This window comes from Macaca thibetana, chromosome 10, assembly GCF_024542745.1.
Source record: "Macaca thibetana thibetana isolate TM-01 chromosome 10, ASM2454274v1, whole genome shotgun sequence".
NCBI lineage: Eukaryota > Metazoa > Chordata > Mammalia > Primates > Cercopithecidae > Macaca > Macaca thibetana.
In genome coordinates, this window is record NC_065587.1 from 62,046,378 (window position 1) to 62,063,760 (window position 17,383).

At 42.1% G+C, this 17,383-nt stretch overlaps 2 protein-coding genes across 2 annotated transcripts in view; both read right to left on the bottom strand.

Moving 5' to 3' along the window:
- VSTM2L (V-set and transmembrane domain containing 2 like) overlaps positions 1–17,383 on the bottom strand; it is a 381,776-nt gene that overhangs the window by 101,509 nt on the left and 262,884 nt on the right. The gene's annotated exons all lie outside the window — the stretch shown is intronic.
- CTNNBL1 (catenin beta like 1) overlaps positions 1–17,383 on the bottom strand; it is a 225,823-nt gene that overhangs the window by 28,183 nt on the left and 180,257 nt on the right. Inside the window, exons 13-14 of the mRNA XM_050807117.1 lie at positions 3,660–3,757; positions 1,340–1,420 (exon numbers count right to left, since the gene is read on the bottom strand). Of these exons, the coding sequence (XP_050663074.1) occupies positions 1,340–1,420; positions 3,660–3,757 (179 nt within the window). The remainder of the gene's footprint in view (positions 1–1,339; positions 1,421–3,659; positions 3,758–17,383) is intronic.

Here is a 17,383-nt window from a genome sequence, read left to right on the forward strand (position 1 = left end):
ATCTAAAGTCCAGCCTCAGAATTTAGAGTCTTTGCCTTTTATCTTGCAGTAGTATCACTGTATAAAAGGAGAAAGCCCCAGTTAATCAATTCAATCAATCCACAAACTTCTGAGGACTTACTAAGTTTAGTGATCATAGAGAAATCACAAGAATGAAAAGTACAGCTACCTATCTGCTGGGGTTCATGAATGAAGGTATATTTTATGAAAGGGGAGAGGTGGATAAGAAGTGGCAAAGAGAAACAGGACACAGGTAACAAGGCCACTGTCTCCCCACATCTCCCCAGCCCTAGTCTCTCACTCTGGCCTGAGGCATGCCCTGAAGGAAAATGCTGGTGTAATTCCCAATGCACACGAAAGCCTTAGCCGAATGGTCCCAACACAGGGGAGGGGAGGGCTATACTAAAATTAGTCCTTCCACCAGTGAAGTTCAAAAGCCTCAAGTGTATCTTTAAGACAAGACTGAAAAGAAGGATGGAGTGATGCAGCAAAACAAGATCACAAGGAAAATGAGGTCTCCTGTAGACTTGGAAAAAAGTAAGCCAGGCGTCATTTTATAATGTGACTGAAGACTTGAGAAGTATCTTGTAGGAGAGCCAATACGAATCGGACATTAAACAGTGACAGGAAAACGTACCCTGATTAAGGAACACAGATGGAAAGCTACAGTGGCCAGAGATGGCAGAGAACAAAATGGAAGGAAGTAAAAAACACAGAGGGTGGGGTAACACCATAGTAAGCAGAGTCCCTCAAGAAAAAACGTCCAGCAGGTGTCCCTTCTCTCAGCAGCCATCAACATGAGAAAATAAGAGTTAGCCCTTCAGAACCTGTGGTTTGGCTTGGCTGCAATGCATCTGAGCTTCCATTCTCTAGGTCTCCAGTTTTCCATCTGTAAATGGGGTAACTGGGTTCCAGGACCATTCAGTTTCCTTCTAGCTCCTCTACCCTGTGATCACCCTTCCTCAGCATGCCTCCCTCAGGATTTCAGAGGCCAGCAAGTGTGAGTACTAAGACATGCTCTGCCAACATGGTACCAGGTCAGAGCCCTGTACTTTGGCCAGATTTTCGAAGAGAAGCTCTTGTCAAGGGTGCCTGTGCTGTCCACCCAGACTCCCAGGTCAGACCTGGATGGATACTACACATTCTTCTTCCTGAAAGGCTGTCACTGTTGTCAGAAGGGCAGTCATAACCACTTGGCAGACCATCATCTGTTCTACTTTTACAACATGTTAGATGGCACTGCTGTCCTTACCTATCCTGTGGGGAGATACGAGGAACAAAAGGGAACCAAATGGAGGGCAAGTCAATAGCTGGTACAAAGAAAGACAGGGATACGTACGTGTTTTTCCCCTTCAATCTTCTTGTCCGCCACCTGCATTGCACCCAGATATTTAAAATGCAACTCCATTAGTCTGTCAACCTGAAAGAGAGAGATTTTACAGGCCTGAGTGGGAAGGAAAGACAACGCACAGCAAGAGAACAGTAGCACTCTTATTCATCTCACTGTCGCTCCTTACAAAGGGAGGCCTGCTCCGGCACTCCTTACAGCGGATGAGAGAAGCTTTGCTTAGGGACACATCAGGAATAGATCAAAGGGCTGGGGCAGAACAAAGCAAACACTTAGGATGAATGCAGTTTGAACCAGGTCATTCCCGAAAGGAGGCTATGCATTCTCAGCCCTTCTAGAACTCCCAGGAATGCACATTGTTAAAAACAAATAAATAAATAAAAATTCAAGTCCCTTCTTGCCAAGAGAAGGAGCTTGAAGTTACACACTTGATATTCACTTACAACTTTGCAGAAATTTCTTTTTTCAAACTGAAACCTTTCATGTTCAGATTCTGCCCCAGAGCTGATCTTTTTAAAAAAATGCCTGAGTCAAATCTTTTTAGTTGCTTTTGAGTCAGAAGACAGAGCAAGAAAACCTCCTTCAGCAACTTTAAAAAAGGCCCTGACTTTTGCTTGGCAGTAACTTAAAAATCAGTTTTAAGTTGAGCAAAGTCATGCTTCAAACATGGCTTGAGGAACACTCAGTGGGTTTGAAAAAGTTTTGGTTTTTTCCCCAACACTCCAAAATGACTGAAGAAACACTGTGAAGCCAGCCCAGACTCCTGACTTATCTTTTTATCAGGTTGGCACCATCATAGCCCTTGGCAACTCTGGCATTCATTTTCCCAGGAGCTGATACTGGTTGGTTAATAGGAGATGTTCCGTCAACATGCCATCAGATAGTCTGAGAAGACTGTGGTCACACCTTCTTTAGCCAACACTGACGACCCTAAGACCTTAATGTTTCAGCTTATAAAGTATTTTCATGACCATTATTTCCTTAAACTTTGAAAAACACCTGACAAGGTGTGCAGGGAAGATAGGTAGCAAACCCCATTTTAAAGATGAGGAAACTGAAGCACAGATGTTAAATGATGTCACGAGGGTGACGTGACTACTAAGATGCTCCGTGTCCGAACTTGAAGGCCTCTTCATCATGCTATACTCCTGGTGAGGGTAGAAAAAATGGTCAGAGGTAGCTCAAAGAGACAGTCTTAAACCTTTCTTGGGTAAGTTACATAATGTCTCTAAGCTTCAACTGCCTTGCCTGTCAATGCAAATAATAACTATACAAGGATAAATAAACCACAGTGTTGTGAGAATATATGCAACGATGAAAGTCATCTGCTCTATTATCCAATCCACAGTAGTCACTCAATAAATGGTAGCTCTTATTACTGTTAAAAATCCTATCGTCTGGCATACTAGATAAAGATAAAAAATATCCATCTAAACTCATGTCACTGTGTTCCCAGCTTCCATAGCCCAATCCATCTAATCTCATGTAATTGCAGTCCCAGCTTCCATAGCCCGATCCATCTAATCTCATGTAACTGTGTTCCCAGCTTCCACAGCCCGATCCATCTAATCTCATGTAACTGTGTTCCCAGCTTCCATAGCCCGATCCATTTAATCTCATGTAACTGTGCTCCCAGCTTCCATAGCCCGATCCATCTAATCTCATGTAACTGTGTTCCCAGCTTCCATAGCCCGATCCATTTAATCTCATGTAACTGTGTTCCCAGCTTCCATAGCCCATTCCATCTAATCTCATGTAATTGCGGTCCCAGCTTCCATAGCCCATTTAAGGCAGGCTCTACCATTTCCTTATCATTATCTTCATTTTATTACCACCACCTTAGTAAGACCTTATCTAATTCACCTCCCATTGACCCTTCAAGATGAGTATTGATGTCTCCATGTTGAAGCTGGGGAAACTGAAGTTCAGAGCGGTACACATCTCAAAAGTGGCGAAAACAGGCTCAAATCTCAAGTCTGTATCCAAATCCAATGCTCTTAATCACTTTGCTATGCTGTGCAACACCCCTCAACAAAAATCCTAGTCTAATCCATGCTCTTTGGGTCTAAAAATCCCCCTCAAGTACTACTAGTGGTATCATCCTCAGGTGTTACGACTCCCAGGAGAATGCATTTGGAGATGAAAAGCAGAATAACCAGAAAAGCCTTTGACATGCAAAACAACAGGGCCCAGATGCTAGAAAAGAGAATTTTAGGGTAGGACCACTCAACCCAGTATCTGTCAGATCACATCAGGTAAAGAGCCTTTCTATCAGTCCTGGTCCCATCTTTACAGTCCAACAGTCACCCACCTTCTCGCTGTCATTTTCAGTGAATTTATTCAGAAGCCGGGTTCGCTGCTGCCCTCTCAGGTTCCGCAGAAGGGAAGCCAGGATCGAACAGACATGCTCTGGGTTGGGAAAGAGAAAAGAGAACATGCTGAGATCAGAGCAGTAATTATTACCTCTCTTCAACCTCGTCTGGTTCTATCGAGGGGGGGATAAGTAGGCCTCTCTGACTGCTGCTATTGATTAATAAGACAAGAACCTAAATTGTGTCACTAAAAAACCGAACCGATCTTCACACCGCACAAAAAATATATTCAAAAGGGATGATATCCTCAAGGACAACTTGAGCAAGTGAATCAAAACTAAGTTAGAATTCCTTTTCCGTCTGGAATTAATTGATTTTTATTGTCCACAACAGAACCTCAAACTAATCCTGCCTTTACAGAAATAACCTGTGAATAGAATATGAACACCAGCCATGACATGAACAAATAATAGATGAGACATGTTCTATCGAATTCTCAAATTACCTTATAACTTTCCCAAGTAAACAGCCTGGAATTAAATATGAAATATGACAGGGACCCAGTGCTATCATTTGCATTCTGGGGCAGCTAACACCCCTGCTTCGAGTTTAAAGGTGGCTGGACTGTAAGCACTTCAAAACAGTTAACAGGGCTTTCTGAGTTCAACAACCTAGCACCTTCTATTATGAAATACTATTATTCTACTCTTGGAAGAAGAGGGTAATTGAAGGGTATATTACAGGCTTCAGGTGTAAAGAGATTCTTTTCTTTAAAAAGAACTTTCAAAAAATCAAGAATAATGACCTTGAAAAGGAGGTGACAAAAGTCTACTCGTGGAGAAATGGCAGAACAAAGTTTATTTTGAAATAAAATGCTCACAGTGTGAACAACAGTTTATTTGAAAACTGAGGAGCACCTTCCTATGCCAAAGTTACCTTGGGTTCCCAAGAATGTCACCTGACTACGGAGGTCACAAGGAAGCATTCTTACTTCTCGGATTATAGCACGGATATAATTTTGTGCCAGTGTGTTTTTCTTCACTTAATAAGCATCCCCCACCCCCTCGCTTCCCTAATTTCTTAATGTTGGAGTTATAGAGTCCTTAAGATTTCTATTTTCTATCTATATACACATCCCTGGTGATCTCATCTTGTCCTATGGCTTTGAAAACCATTTATATGCTGACGACTCACAAATTTGAACCTATAGGTCAGTCCTGTCCTCTGAATGCTGACTGATATATTCAACTGTCTACCTGCCCTCTCCACTTGGCTGCCTAACATCCTATCAACCTTTTTTCCTTAACTTTTATTTTGAGACAGGGTCTCATACTGTCACCCAGGCAGCGGCACGATCAGGGCTCACTGCAGCTTCGACCTCTGAGGCTCAATGAATCCTCCTGCCTCAGTCTCCTGAGTAGCTGGGACTACAGGCACACAACACCATGCCTGGCTAATTTTGTAATTTCTGCAGAGATGGGGTTTAGCCATGTTACCCAGGCTGGGGCTGAACTCCTGGCCTCAAGCAATCCACCTGTCTTCACTTTCCAAAGTGCTGGGATTACAGGTGTGAGCCACTGTGCCTGGCTGGTTCTTTTAAACTTAACATGTCCAAAAATAAGCTCCTGATCTTCCTCCTTAAACCTGTTTCCCATAGTTGTTTCCATCTAACTAACGGCAACCAGAATCTCCAGTTTCTCCCGCCAAAACCAGTGAAAATGCCCTTGATTCTCTTCTTTTTCACATGTCCCACGAGAAACCTCATCAGCTTTACCTTCAAATCATATCCAGTATCTCACCTCTTCTGACTACTACCACCACTGCTACTGCACTACCCTCGTCCACATCACCATCATTTCTTGCTTGGAATAGTCAATAGCCTACTAGTGAGTCCGTCTGCTTCCACCCTTGTCTGCTTTGGCCTAATCTCCATAGAGCAGCCAGCACGATTCCTTAGGTTAACACCTAAAGTCAGGTCTGTTTAAAACACTCCAGTGACTCCCCAACTCAGACTAAATGTTGCTTCTAACGTCAGGTTGTTCCTGCCTCGGGGCTTCTGCACTTGCTATTTCCTCTGCCTGAAATGTTCCTCGGCAGATTATCTGCATGGCTTACTCTTTAAATCTGGTTTTACTCCACTGTCATCCTCTCAGCAAGGCTTCCCTTTGACCACCCTATTGAAAAATGCAATGCCTTACATGGCTATTCTCAAGTCTTACCTGCTTTATTTTTCTCTTCGTCATGTGTTACTTTCTAAAATACTCTATCATTTATTTATTTATTTATTTATTTTGTTCACCATCTCCCTTCAGTTAGAACACAAATTCTCTGCAGGCAGATATTTTAAGTCTGCTCTGTTCATTTCCACATCCCCAGTTCTAAAACAATGTCTGGCACATGGTAGGTGTTTTGCGAATACTTGCTGAATGAATTATATTTATCAATATAAAAGTTTTCAGTGGTGGAGGTGGGCGTGGGGGCAAACAGGCCACTTTTGAATTCTGGATATGTTTCAAATGCCTTCAAATACCTTTTGCACTTCTATATATAATTCCTACCCCCAATTCAGAGCAATACTACCTTTGCATTGATAATATGCTTTCAAACTGTTCAGTTATAAAATGGTCCTTAAAGAGTTTTTGTACGTGGGAGTAGGTAAATGGCTTTTTCTGAGGGTGCCATCAATTTCAATAACATATTTCTAATTGGTAGAATCCATTTTTTTAGGTATTGAAAATACAACATTTTTCTTAAAATATGCTGTGGACAGAGGTACTATATACCTTCTCAAGACCCCAGGCTCCCCCAGTATCTTCCTCTCAACTTTTATGTAAAGCTGGGACTGAGCTGGTGGAACCTCCATCTGCCGTAGTCACTCACTGGGGTGGGGTGAGGGTAGAGAGTAGTGGAGAGGGCCCTGCCTCCACAGGAAGACAAAAAACCCCATGAACCCAAGGTAAGGACGGTGAGCTAACAGAGCTCAGCTCAGGGTGAGAAAGTAGGGTAAGAAAGGAACGTCTGTGAAGACGCACTTGAGCGAAAGTGCTCCGACCTTTGTGTATGCCAAGCAGAGAAGGTTAGGGGCGGGAAGAACGAGGGACAGGATCAACTCTGTAACCTTGTGCCAACGAAGCTGGAAGTAGCTGTGATTTCTTCAGCTGGTGAACAGATACGGGACAGGCCATAACAAATGCAGTGAATTCTAACAAGATCAGTTCTGAAACTTTGGAATTATTTAGTATGACAGCTGGTGACAACATCCTGGTATTATATACATGACAATCTGACAACTACAGAGGAAGGAAAAAAAAAAATCAGAGCCAAAGCTCTCATCGATTATTTGAGCCAAATTTCTCATTGTATGATGGAAAAACCGAGGCCCAGAGAGAAATGACTTGTCCACACAGCTAATTGGTGGAAGAGGTAGAACTCAAACTTCGGATTACTCACTCCCTCATTCACTGACCAGTTTACCTCTGTGCCTAGCAAGTGCTGAGTGTTCAGGGCCAAAAACAAACAACACAGCCTCCCTAACCTGAAGGAGCTCCTCATTTGGTGAAAAAAACGAAACAATTACAGCACTGTTACAAGTTCCATTACTGAGGGAGGCAAACAGGACGTGGGCAACATAGAGGAGGCACAACTGACTTCCAAGGATTCCCACTGGACATAACCAACAACTGAAAATCTTAAAAAACAAAGAAGAGCCATAGCCAACAAGATAGAGAAAAGGAGAGAACATTCCAGGCAGAAGGAACAATACATGCAAAGATCAGTTTGAATCAGTTTGAATGGAGTGCCATGTCCATGTGGCAGAGGGGAGGCCAGTGAGGAAGGCAAAGGTTGACCATGGAGAACAGGGGCAAGGGCCTACCAGTGAATTTTAAGCTGGGGAGAGAGAGCATGGGATCTGAGTTTACACCAATCTCCTCAGCAGCCATAGTCCTTTCAGAGATCAAGATCAAGAAAATGTTTCTCTTTCCTGATACATTTTTTGTATTTCCTTATCAACGTTCCTTCTTTGCCTGGGCTATTAGGAAGCTCAAAGATGAATTTATACTCAACCACAGAAAGCAATTTCTTTTATTCTTTTGTTGTTACTGATTCCCTTCACCCCCTACCAATGGAGTTTAAAATAAAGGCAATGGATGTATGAGGTAAAAATCAAACTACATGAAAAGGTACAATGTGTAGTTGATATTTATTGAGCATCTATACTATTTCTTTTCTCATATTCCTTCCACGAACTCATTCTTCTCTCCCAAGAAAAACTACAAAGTACCTTGTGTACATTTTCAGGGGGAGAGTTCTGCATTTCATATATAAAAATATTCCCTAATATATCTTTCCATATCGGCACACACACTTCATTTTTTAAAATGGCTATCTAGAATTCCACTGAGCTTCTTTATCACAATTTTAACTAGCGCCCATTCCCGAGTATTTTAGGTAGTTTCCAGTTTTGTGTTATTTTATTCTTGCTGTTAGAAGCAATGCTGCAGTGAGTATACAAGTCCACATATTTTGGCTTACTTTTGCACAAATATTCTGAAAGTCCATTCCTAGTAGTGGAATTAGGGCATCAAAAGAAATTTACATACGAAATGTTGAAAGACACTGACAAACTGTCTTCCAAAACGGTTATATCAATGACATACCCACTATTAGTATATATATGAGCATCTGTCTTCCCATATCCTCACTCAGATTGCATATTACCCAACTTAGTAATTGTGACAACCCACAAGGTGAAAAATGAGATCTTCTTTTGATTAGCATGTGTTTGTTCTTGTTACGAATGAGGTGAAACATCTTTTCCTATGCGTATTAGGGTTCTCCAGAGAAACAGAATAGGAAATATAAAAATATACAGAAAAAGATTTATTATGAGGGATGGGCTTGTGCAATTATGGAGGCTGAGAAGGCCCGTGATCTGTCATCTGCAGGCTGAAGGCCCAGGAAAGCCAATGGAGTAGTACCAACCCAAGCCCAAAGGAATAATGTCTTGCCAGTGATTTGGGAATCCCACAGCCCAGTCAACTGAACATAAAATTCACCATCACACTATGTTTATTGGCCACTTGTATTGCTTTTTCTTGAACTGCCTGGCCTTATCCTTTGTTCAATTTTGACTTCTATGAACTCTTTATAAATTAAGGATATTACCCTTTTCCATATATGTTGCAAATAGGTTCCCTAATGTAACATTTGTGTTTTGACAAATTCTTATTCAAAGCTAAGATTTAGTGCCACCATATTGTTTTGCTGAAAGCTCCTTCAAATTCCTATTTGAACATAAGTAGGGTATAATAATAACTGTCATCATTTTTATTGTTTATCTATGCCAGTAGGCTTGAGTCTGCACACAATTTTTTCACAGAATCCTCACAACTAAGCTGTGGAAAAGGTACCATCCACATCTCCATTTTATAAATGTGGAACCCAAGGCTCAGCGAGATTAACTGATTTAAGGTCATGTGCTTGAGTAGGTGGCTGGATCTTAGATCTGAATCTAAGTCGCCTGATTCCAAACTGGAAGCTTTTCCTACCATGTTATGTTTCCCACATATAAAAGGCAATCATCAATGCTATTAAAGAAGGAAGGTAAATGAGACCATGCAAAGCCTGAAAATATGCCTCATATTTGGGCTCACTGTGCCCAAAAGACAGGCACTATATAAATGTGGATTTAAAAAATTAACAGTTTTAACAAGAATAAAATGAAGTAAAAGGCCATATGGAGTAAGACATGAATAACAACCGTCTTTCTCTATTTTACAGAATTAGTCTTTGCAGAAGCAATTTCCACCACAGTCTAAATAAAGAAGAGACTTTGGGTTTCAGGCAGTTCCACAAAAATACTGAACCAGAACTTCTCAATAATTTTCTCTTTTAATCTTGCTGATTAAGATAGATGAGAAAGAGTTGCAAGAGAATGTTCTTTATATACCTCAACAAGATGGGGGAGGGAGGGCTGGGTGCTGGTGGTGCAGAGAGGGTATCAGGAGCTGTAATTTTCAAAGAGAAAAATGTAATAAGCAGAATAACCATCTTCTTTGGCAGCAGATGACACTTGCATGCATTTCCACAGCTCACCCCTGTCTGGAGCAAGATATACCATGATCAATTGCAATGGTATATTAAGAATAAATGACATTTACCTATTTGTTTGGTATTTAAGGCCAATTGATGCCTATGGCCTTCCACCTATCTGGATGCTGAGGCATGCCATAGGCTACCGGTGCCTATGACAGGGAAACACTTCAGCCATCCCAAGTTTACACATATATACACACACCAAGTTTCATTAGCTACTAATAAATATAGCTTCCCTAAGAACAGATTTCAGCCCAAGGTGGTGTCAATTTTTCATGCACCAAGGAGATGCGGAGAGCTGCTGGCACAGGGAGCAGGGGAGATAACAGGTTTATCTGCTGGCCAACACTGCTCAGCTGCTCCGTCATTTCGACAGGATAAAATGGAGGTGAAGGATGGTTATGGAGCTGTCAATGCAGACCGGGTGGATGTGGTAGTTCCCACTGCAGAGAACAGCCTCTAAGGGAGGGCCCAGGAAGTGCAGAAAACACACACGGTGTACACACACACACACACACACATACACACACACACACACACGGAAGCAACATGGCTCCACCAAGGGGAAGGCTAGGCAAATCTACATTTTCAAATCCCTAGGTAGGGAGGTAGGCAGCCTGGCATCTAGGTGGAGCGTTAGAGAGCCAGGATTGAAATTGTGCCAGTGACAGTCCCTGCCTGCTGGGCTCCCTGCTCAACAGTCAGACAACTGGCTGCCTCAGACAGACACTAATTACTGAAACCGCCTGGAGGGAGGCTCTAGCCCACCCTTCCCCCAGCTCAGCTCTCTTCAGGGCTTCTCAAGGGTGATTAACAAAGGGTTAGATGCCTGTTTCTATGTGAGAGGGTTAAAAGTTTGATTTTCCAGGGGGCAGTTCGAGTTTTATAATTTTCAGAGCTGGACGGAGGGTTAGAAATCTCTGATCTGATTCTGGGGTTCTGAGTATGGAAACAATAGCCCTGAGAAGGAATGTGATTTGCCTCAGGTCCAAAGTACCTTTGTGGGCCACTGGAATCTAGATCTGCATTTTTTTCCCTCCAAATCATGACAGACATTTGCGAGACTGATGAACACGGAGGCATGCGTACCCCTCCCAAAACACATACACAAATGTAACATTTTCCACGGAGTTTCAGAGCAGTCACATCTCTTAGTGATGGCTCCTTAGTTAAGAACCCTTGATCTAGTACACCCAAATCAGATGTCTTTCCAGAACAGCACAGACTGTGGCAGTCACTCCAACCAGCCAAAATGGTGTGCACCATTTCTGTGAAGAGTGGGATGGACTGGCATTTCTCATCCTTACTCTTAAAAAAAAAAAAAAAAAAAAGTATGGTCCACATTCTAGTAGGTGTTTGGTTAACATTACCCGTTCTCTATGAGAGCTATTTATCCATAGACAGGCCTGCTTATAAGTAGGCCTATTATGGTTCCATTGCTGAAAAAGGCACACAGGCATATGGAGAACACTAACTCCTGGGATCAGACTGGGATCTGCTCCAACAAGTGAATTAATTAATCTTATGTGGGGCTTTAGGATCAGAGAGACATGGATTCAAATCTTGTCTCTGGCACTTACTAGCTGGTTAAGCCATAAGCATGGAGCTTAGCCTCTGAGTCTCAGTTTTCTTATTTGTAAGATGGGGCTGTCCCTCCCATCTATTAAATCCATTCTTTCAAATGAGATATGTGTATAGTAGGCACTCAACAGACAGCAGTTTGAGATCTGTTGTATTGAAAAAGAGAACCACAAGGGATTCGCTCACCTACGCACCTGTCATAGATCACCAGGTAACTCCTTCCACACTGCAACCTGATCACATGTCTGCCACTGAACATGTTTCAGTCAGCCTGGGTCATCCTAACTAGCTCCTGCTGAGAAAAACAGAAATCTAGATTGCCTGGCTTTCTCAGCTGGTAGGGCTATTTTCTCTAACTCAAGATTTGTTCTAACCCTAAAATGGAGCAAGGCCAACTTCGCTCAGACTCTCTAATCCCACAATAAATTAAAATAAAGTGCTTGTGTGTTGTTGGCTATAAAGCCACCAAATAATACAAGATTCTGGGAGACCTGCAGACAGTGCTAAGGCGAGTAGTGACTATTTACTAGTAAGGTGACGGACACAGCACATCTAAGTAGAGATGGTCCTATCTTTTAATAAAAAGAAATGTACTTGGCCATGATAATCATTTGCCTTTTGGTCTTCCTGCAAGAACTGAAAATACAATGTGTGATCTGTAAAGAAATGAAGATTAGCTTCTTCTCTAGAGTTTTATAATCTTAGGATAATTACAGGGCATGAAGTGGTACATCACCAGCCCTCCCTTTACTCAAAATTCTGAGTACCTACTATGTGCCAGGCAATGTAGCAAGTACTAAGACAATAGCGATGAAAGACAGCCCACTCTAGAGAAGTCCATCATTTTATGATTAAGGCTAAGAAATAAACAACTACAATAGAGTATACTGGCATGCATGGAAAATACTCAGCCCATATGTGAAGAGCCCCTAATTCAGTTGGGGTAGGAAAGAGGAGGGCCTGAGAAGGAGTGGCTACACACTGAAAGTTAAGAGGTCAGAATTGAGACCTGAGGACAACATTCTCCTCTGAGACTCTGGGAGAGATGCAGGGCTGGATGTATTACACTGGCAGGTGAGTGGCCGTGTGCTAGCAGCTTCACGTTTTCAGTGGTAAAGTTGGTGGACAGAAACCAGGATTTGGGGTTCTACGGGAACACTTAGTTTTTGGAGCCTAGAACTGGGCCACATTTTTGGAGTCAGCGATAAATGGAATACAGATGGTTCCTGATTTATGATGGCTTGACTTATTTTTTGTCTTTACGATGCTGCAAATGCAATATGCATTCAGTAGAAACTGTACATCAAGTACAACCATTTTTTCACTTCAGTATAATATTCAATAAATTATGTGATATATTCAACACTTTAAAAAAAATAGGTTTTGTGTTAAATGATTTTGCCCAGCTGTAGGCTAACGTAAGGGTTTTGTGCATGTTTAAGGTAGGTGAGGCTGAGCTAAGATGTTTGGCAGGTTATGTGTGTTAAATGCATATCTGACTTACCATATTTTCAACTCACAATGGGTTTTTTGGGACATAACCCCCTGGTATGTTGAGGAGCATGAGTCCTATGTACACTAACAAGTCTCCCAGGGTGGGAGTGGGAGAATAGAAGGAAAAAAGTGACAAGGTGCACAGTAACAATCCCTAAATCTGACTTTCTCAACCTCTGTGCCAAGAGAGGTGCCTCCAGATTCTAGAGGGGTCCTGCTGGAACCTCTGTTGAAGTTTTAACATGGCGGGGCAGGGGAAGGCTCTGTTCACCAGAAAGGAGGAGGAGGCCCTAGCAAGTGGAGCTGGGTCACAGGAGGAGGCTTTTAGGAATCTTTGGCACAGACTCACTCATTTACTCACGAAATAGGTATAAGAACCCTACAGTGTGTTAAGACTCATGACAGAAAATGCTATGCGAGATGATGGATATGTTAATTTGTTTGATTGTGGTCATCGTTTTATAATATATACTATTCATATATCAAAACAAAAAGCGGTATACCTTAAATATATAAATTTTTCATATGTCAATCTCAATAAAGCTGTTAAAATTTTTTTAAAAAATAAAATTACAATTGGGCTCATGCTTGTAATCCCAGCACTTTGGGAGGTCAAGGCTGGTTAGATTGCTTCAGGCTAGGAGTTTGAGACCAGCCTGGGCAACACAGTGAAACTCTGTCTCTCAAAATTAGCTGGGCATGGTGGTACACTCCTGTGGTCCCAACTACTTGGGGGGCTAAAGTGGGAGGATCACGTGAGCCCAGGAGATCAAGGCTGCAGTGAGCCATGATCGCACTACTGCTCTCCAGCCTGGGTGACACAGCAAGATCCTGTCTCTTAAATAAATACAAAAAATTACATGATAGAAAATGACAGGGGCAGAGACTAATGATGGAGAAAATGCTCTCCCAGCCAGAGGAGCTAAGAATGGTAGGAAAGGTAGCATCAGAGTTAAGACTTGAAGGACAGGTACAGGGAAGAGGGGAAATGACAGCAAGGATATTCCAAGCAGATAGACCAACACGAAGTAAAGAATTAAATTATAAAGCACAGGATATGGACAAAGAACTGGAAAGAGATCAATGTTGCAGGAGGGAAGGAAGGATGAAAAGTAATGAGGTTGGAAAGATGGGGTGCAGATCACAGACAAATATGAACGTTGGACTATGAAAAGCAGACCCTCACCATCATCCTGATGGCCTGGCATTTACCTACTGGCCCAGCCTGGTTGGTCGCTCTGCCCACCCAACTTCAGAGCCTGCACCTGCCTTCCACAGCCCAAATGCTTAAGACAGACACACATGGGTCAGCCAGAGTTCTATTCTTAGGATGCAAAGGGTCCCTGCACTCTAACCATCAGGCCCACATCTTGGCAAGACCTTGCAGGGCCACCTTAAAAACCAAGGCCATGCTGCAGAGCTGCCTTTGTTTCCATAGAACATCTAAGGCCATTGGCTCTTTTGTTTTAAGGAAATCAAACAGCAGTGTTCTTCTCTCACTTCCAAAATTACAGCCTGTGCCTGTTTTATTGCCGAACCTTGCCACCCACCTGCCCCCTGCCCCCTGCCCCTCAGAAGGACAGACGTCCTGGTTTCTGATAAGACAGGATGTTTAAAATACCCTAATTAGATCGATCTTGACTTCAGCAGTGGTGTGTTGGAATACAGATTAATCTGTTCCATGTCTGGCACTGGCAGCTGAAGTAGCAGGAGGCCCTGTCAAATCAAGCCATAACATTACACTCCTCTGCCTTTATTATTATTTTTTTCCCTTCTTACATTTCATTATAATGGACATCTGCCTAGCAGGGGATGTGGCAACCTAAGAAGAGTCACGCGTGTGTGCTCAGCCACTCTGGCTGAATATTGATGTAAGTCAAATCAAACACCCTTCTCAAGACAGATGGATCTGTGTGAGCATCTATATATAGCCCCTTTTAACACATACACAGTGTACATATATTCCTATTCTTCACAAACACTGAATATTGCATAAGTGGCAGGCACTGGGCTAGGGGCTGGGAACTTCAAGAGGCCACATCTATTGCAAACCTACTATATGCCTGTGTGTGCTTTACACATGTTATCTCATTTAATTCTCACAACAATCCTATGAAACACATTTTATTAGTCTTCTCATTTTGTAGACAAGGAACTAGAGACTGAGTTGGGAAAAGAAATTTGCCTTCCAGGGTCTCACAGCTAGGAAGTGACCTAGTGAGCTTCACCATAATACAACTTGATTGTTTTCCTCAAGGGTTAAAATATACCCAATAGGCATATTAAAAAAAAAAAAAGCACCAACCTCACTAGTAATGAAAGTAAAGTCATGGGATAGTTTCGTGTGGTGAAGCTTTCAAAACACCTAACGCTTGGAAGGATGTGAGAAGATGAGCTCTCATTCTCTGCAACACATGTGAGTGCTTATCGTGTTGTACTGAAACTACCCTGTTACAGGAATCTCAATAGACGGTGAACTCCTGAAAGGCCAGGCCCACGTCTCAGTCGTATCTGTACCTTCAGGGTCTAGTCCTGTGCTATGAGTTCAACTAATGCTGAATGTGATATCATAACAAACCACCATGGTAAGTTAGCTTGAAGAGGTACATATGTATAAAAAGGGAGTAACTGGCTCTCTGAGAGGGTCTGGATGAACCAAATCCTGAATAAAGAGTACGGAATTTATCAGGGAAACAAAGTGGGAAACGCATTCCAGACCAAACATAATAAGCTTAGAGGCCTGGAGGTATGAAGGAACATGGCATGGGGTGGGCTGCAGGGGGTGGGCAATAAGATGGAAGGTGAGGCAAGAGAAGCAGGAGGCCTGCACACTCAACTACAGAGTCTGGACTTTCTCCCACAGGCCCTGTAGGATGGATGATGGAGATAAGCTGCATGACCAGGTCTGTGTTCTACAAAGACCATCCTGGAAGGAACAGCTGCAGGAATGTACACTGGAGGAGAAGCAGGGTCAGATCCAGACACTACAGAAGCACAGGCATCAAGCACAATCTCCTGCACCCGGGTATATCTAACAGTTAATTCTCCCCAAGCAACAATAGAAATAGTTAATGATCTTCTGGAAAGAATCCGGATTTCCTTCTTTCTCAGGGGAAGAAGGGAAGTCTGCTATAGAGAACACTAGAGTTAGGAGACAAGGGTTTCTAGTCCATACTTTGAGAAAAATCTTCTCTGTAACTTTGAACAGGTCTCTTCTCTACCTGTTCGCTGGGTCTCAACATCTTTGTCTATAAAATGAGGTGGTCTGGATGATTTATAAGGTCCTTTCTCAGTTCAATTATAAGATCTTAGTTATCAAAAGAAATGTGAATAGCTACCCAATGACTTGGCAATTCCACTCCTAGATATTTACCCAAGAGATCATGAAAACATATTACCACAATAAAACTTGTACAAAAAATGTTTATAGCAGTTCTGTTCATAAACAGCCTGTCAATAGGAAGAATGGAAAAATAAATCCACACACTGGAATACTACCCAGCAGTAAAAAGGAACAAATTACCAATGGATGTAACAACCTATGGTGAATCTCAAAAATGGTATGCTGAGTGAAAGCCTAACCCAAAAAGAACATACACTGTATGAATTCATTGATAGGAGGTTCTAGAGGAGGCTAACCTAATCTATGGTAAAAACTCAGAACGGTGCTTACCTCTGCTAGGCATGGGGAGGGATCTGCCCAGGAAGGGGCATGAGAGAATGCTCTGGGGCGGTAGGAATGTTCTGTATCTTGACATAGTTTGTATTTGTCATCACTCAAATGGTGTACTCAAGATCTGTGCATTTTACTTTTATTTAAAAATGCGTATTATACATATGAAACTCAGTTAATTTATATGCATGCTAAAGTGTCTAAGGATGAAGCGTAATGCTGTCTGAAACTTACTTTCTACATAAAAAAAAAAACATGGATGGATGACAGAGAAAGACATGGATAAATATGTGGTGAGGCAAATACAGCAAAATGTTAATTGTAGAATCTGGGTGGCAGGTACATGAGTATTTGCTGTATAGCTCATCCAACTTTTCTGTATGTTTGAAAATTATCTTAAGAAAATGTTGAGAAGGAGGCAAGAAAAAGTGTGCACTTGGAATATGAATGATGAGATACCCAAAGGCTATTTTTCCAGAAAGCAGTTTTTATGTCTGTTGTTTGAAATTTTGAATGCCTTTTCCATTGAAATAGGTCCACTGAAACCCATTTAATGTGAAATATTGCCAAAATTAACTCGGTAGTCTCATCTTTCAGTTGTGATGAGGCTCCACAAGCATTGCCTAAGCACCTACTGGGTGCAAGGCAATATGATAGGTGTTGCCTTTGGTTAACTCACTTGTTTTCACTGTTCCCGTGGGATTCCATTCTCTTCTTTCAGAATATTCCAGTGCATTATGGATTTTAAAAGTGTTTAAGTGTTACCTTAACTAATTTACAGCGCCGTATCTGTGGGAACACGTGCCTTGCAGCAAGAAGTGAGTATGTATGCTCAGGAAATGCTTCTCTGTGCTACATTACTTCTCTCTATGAATGCAG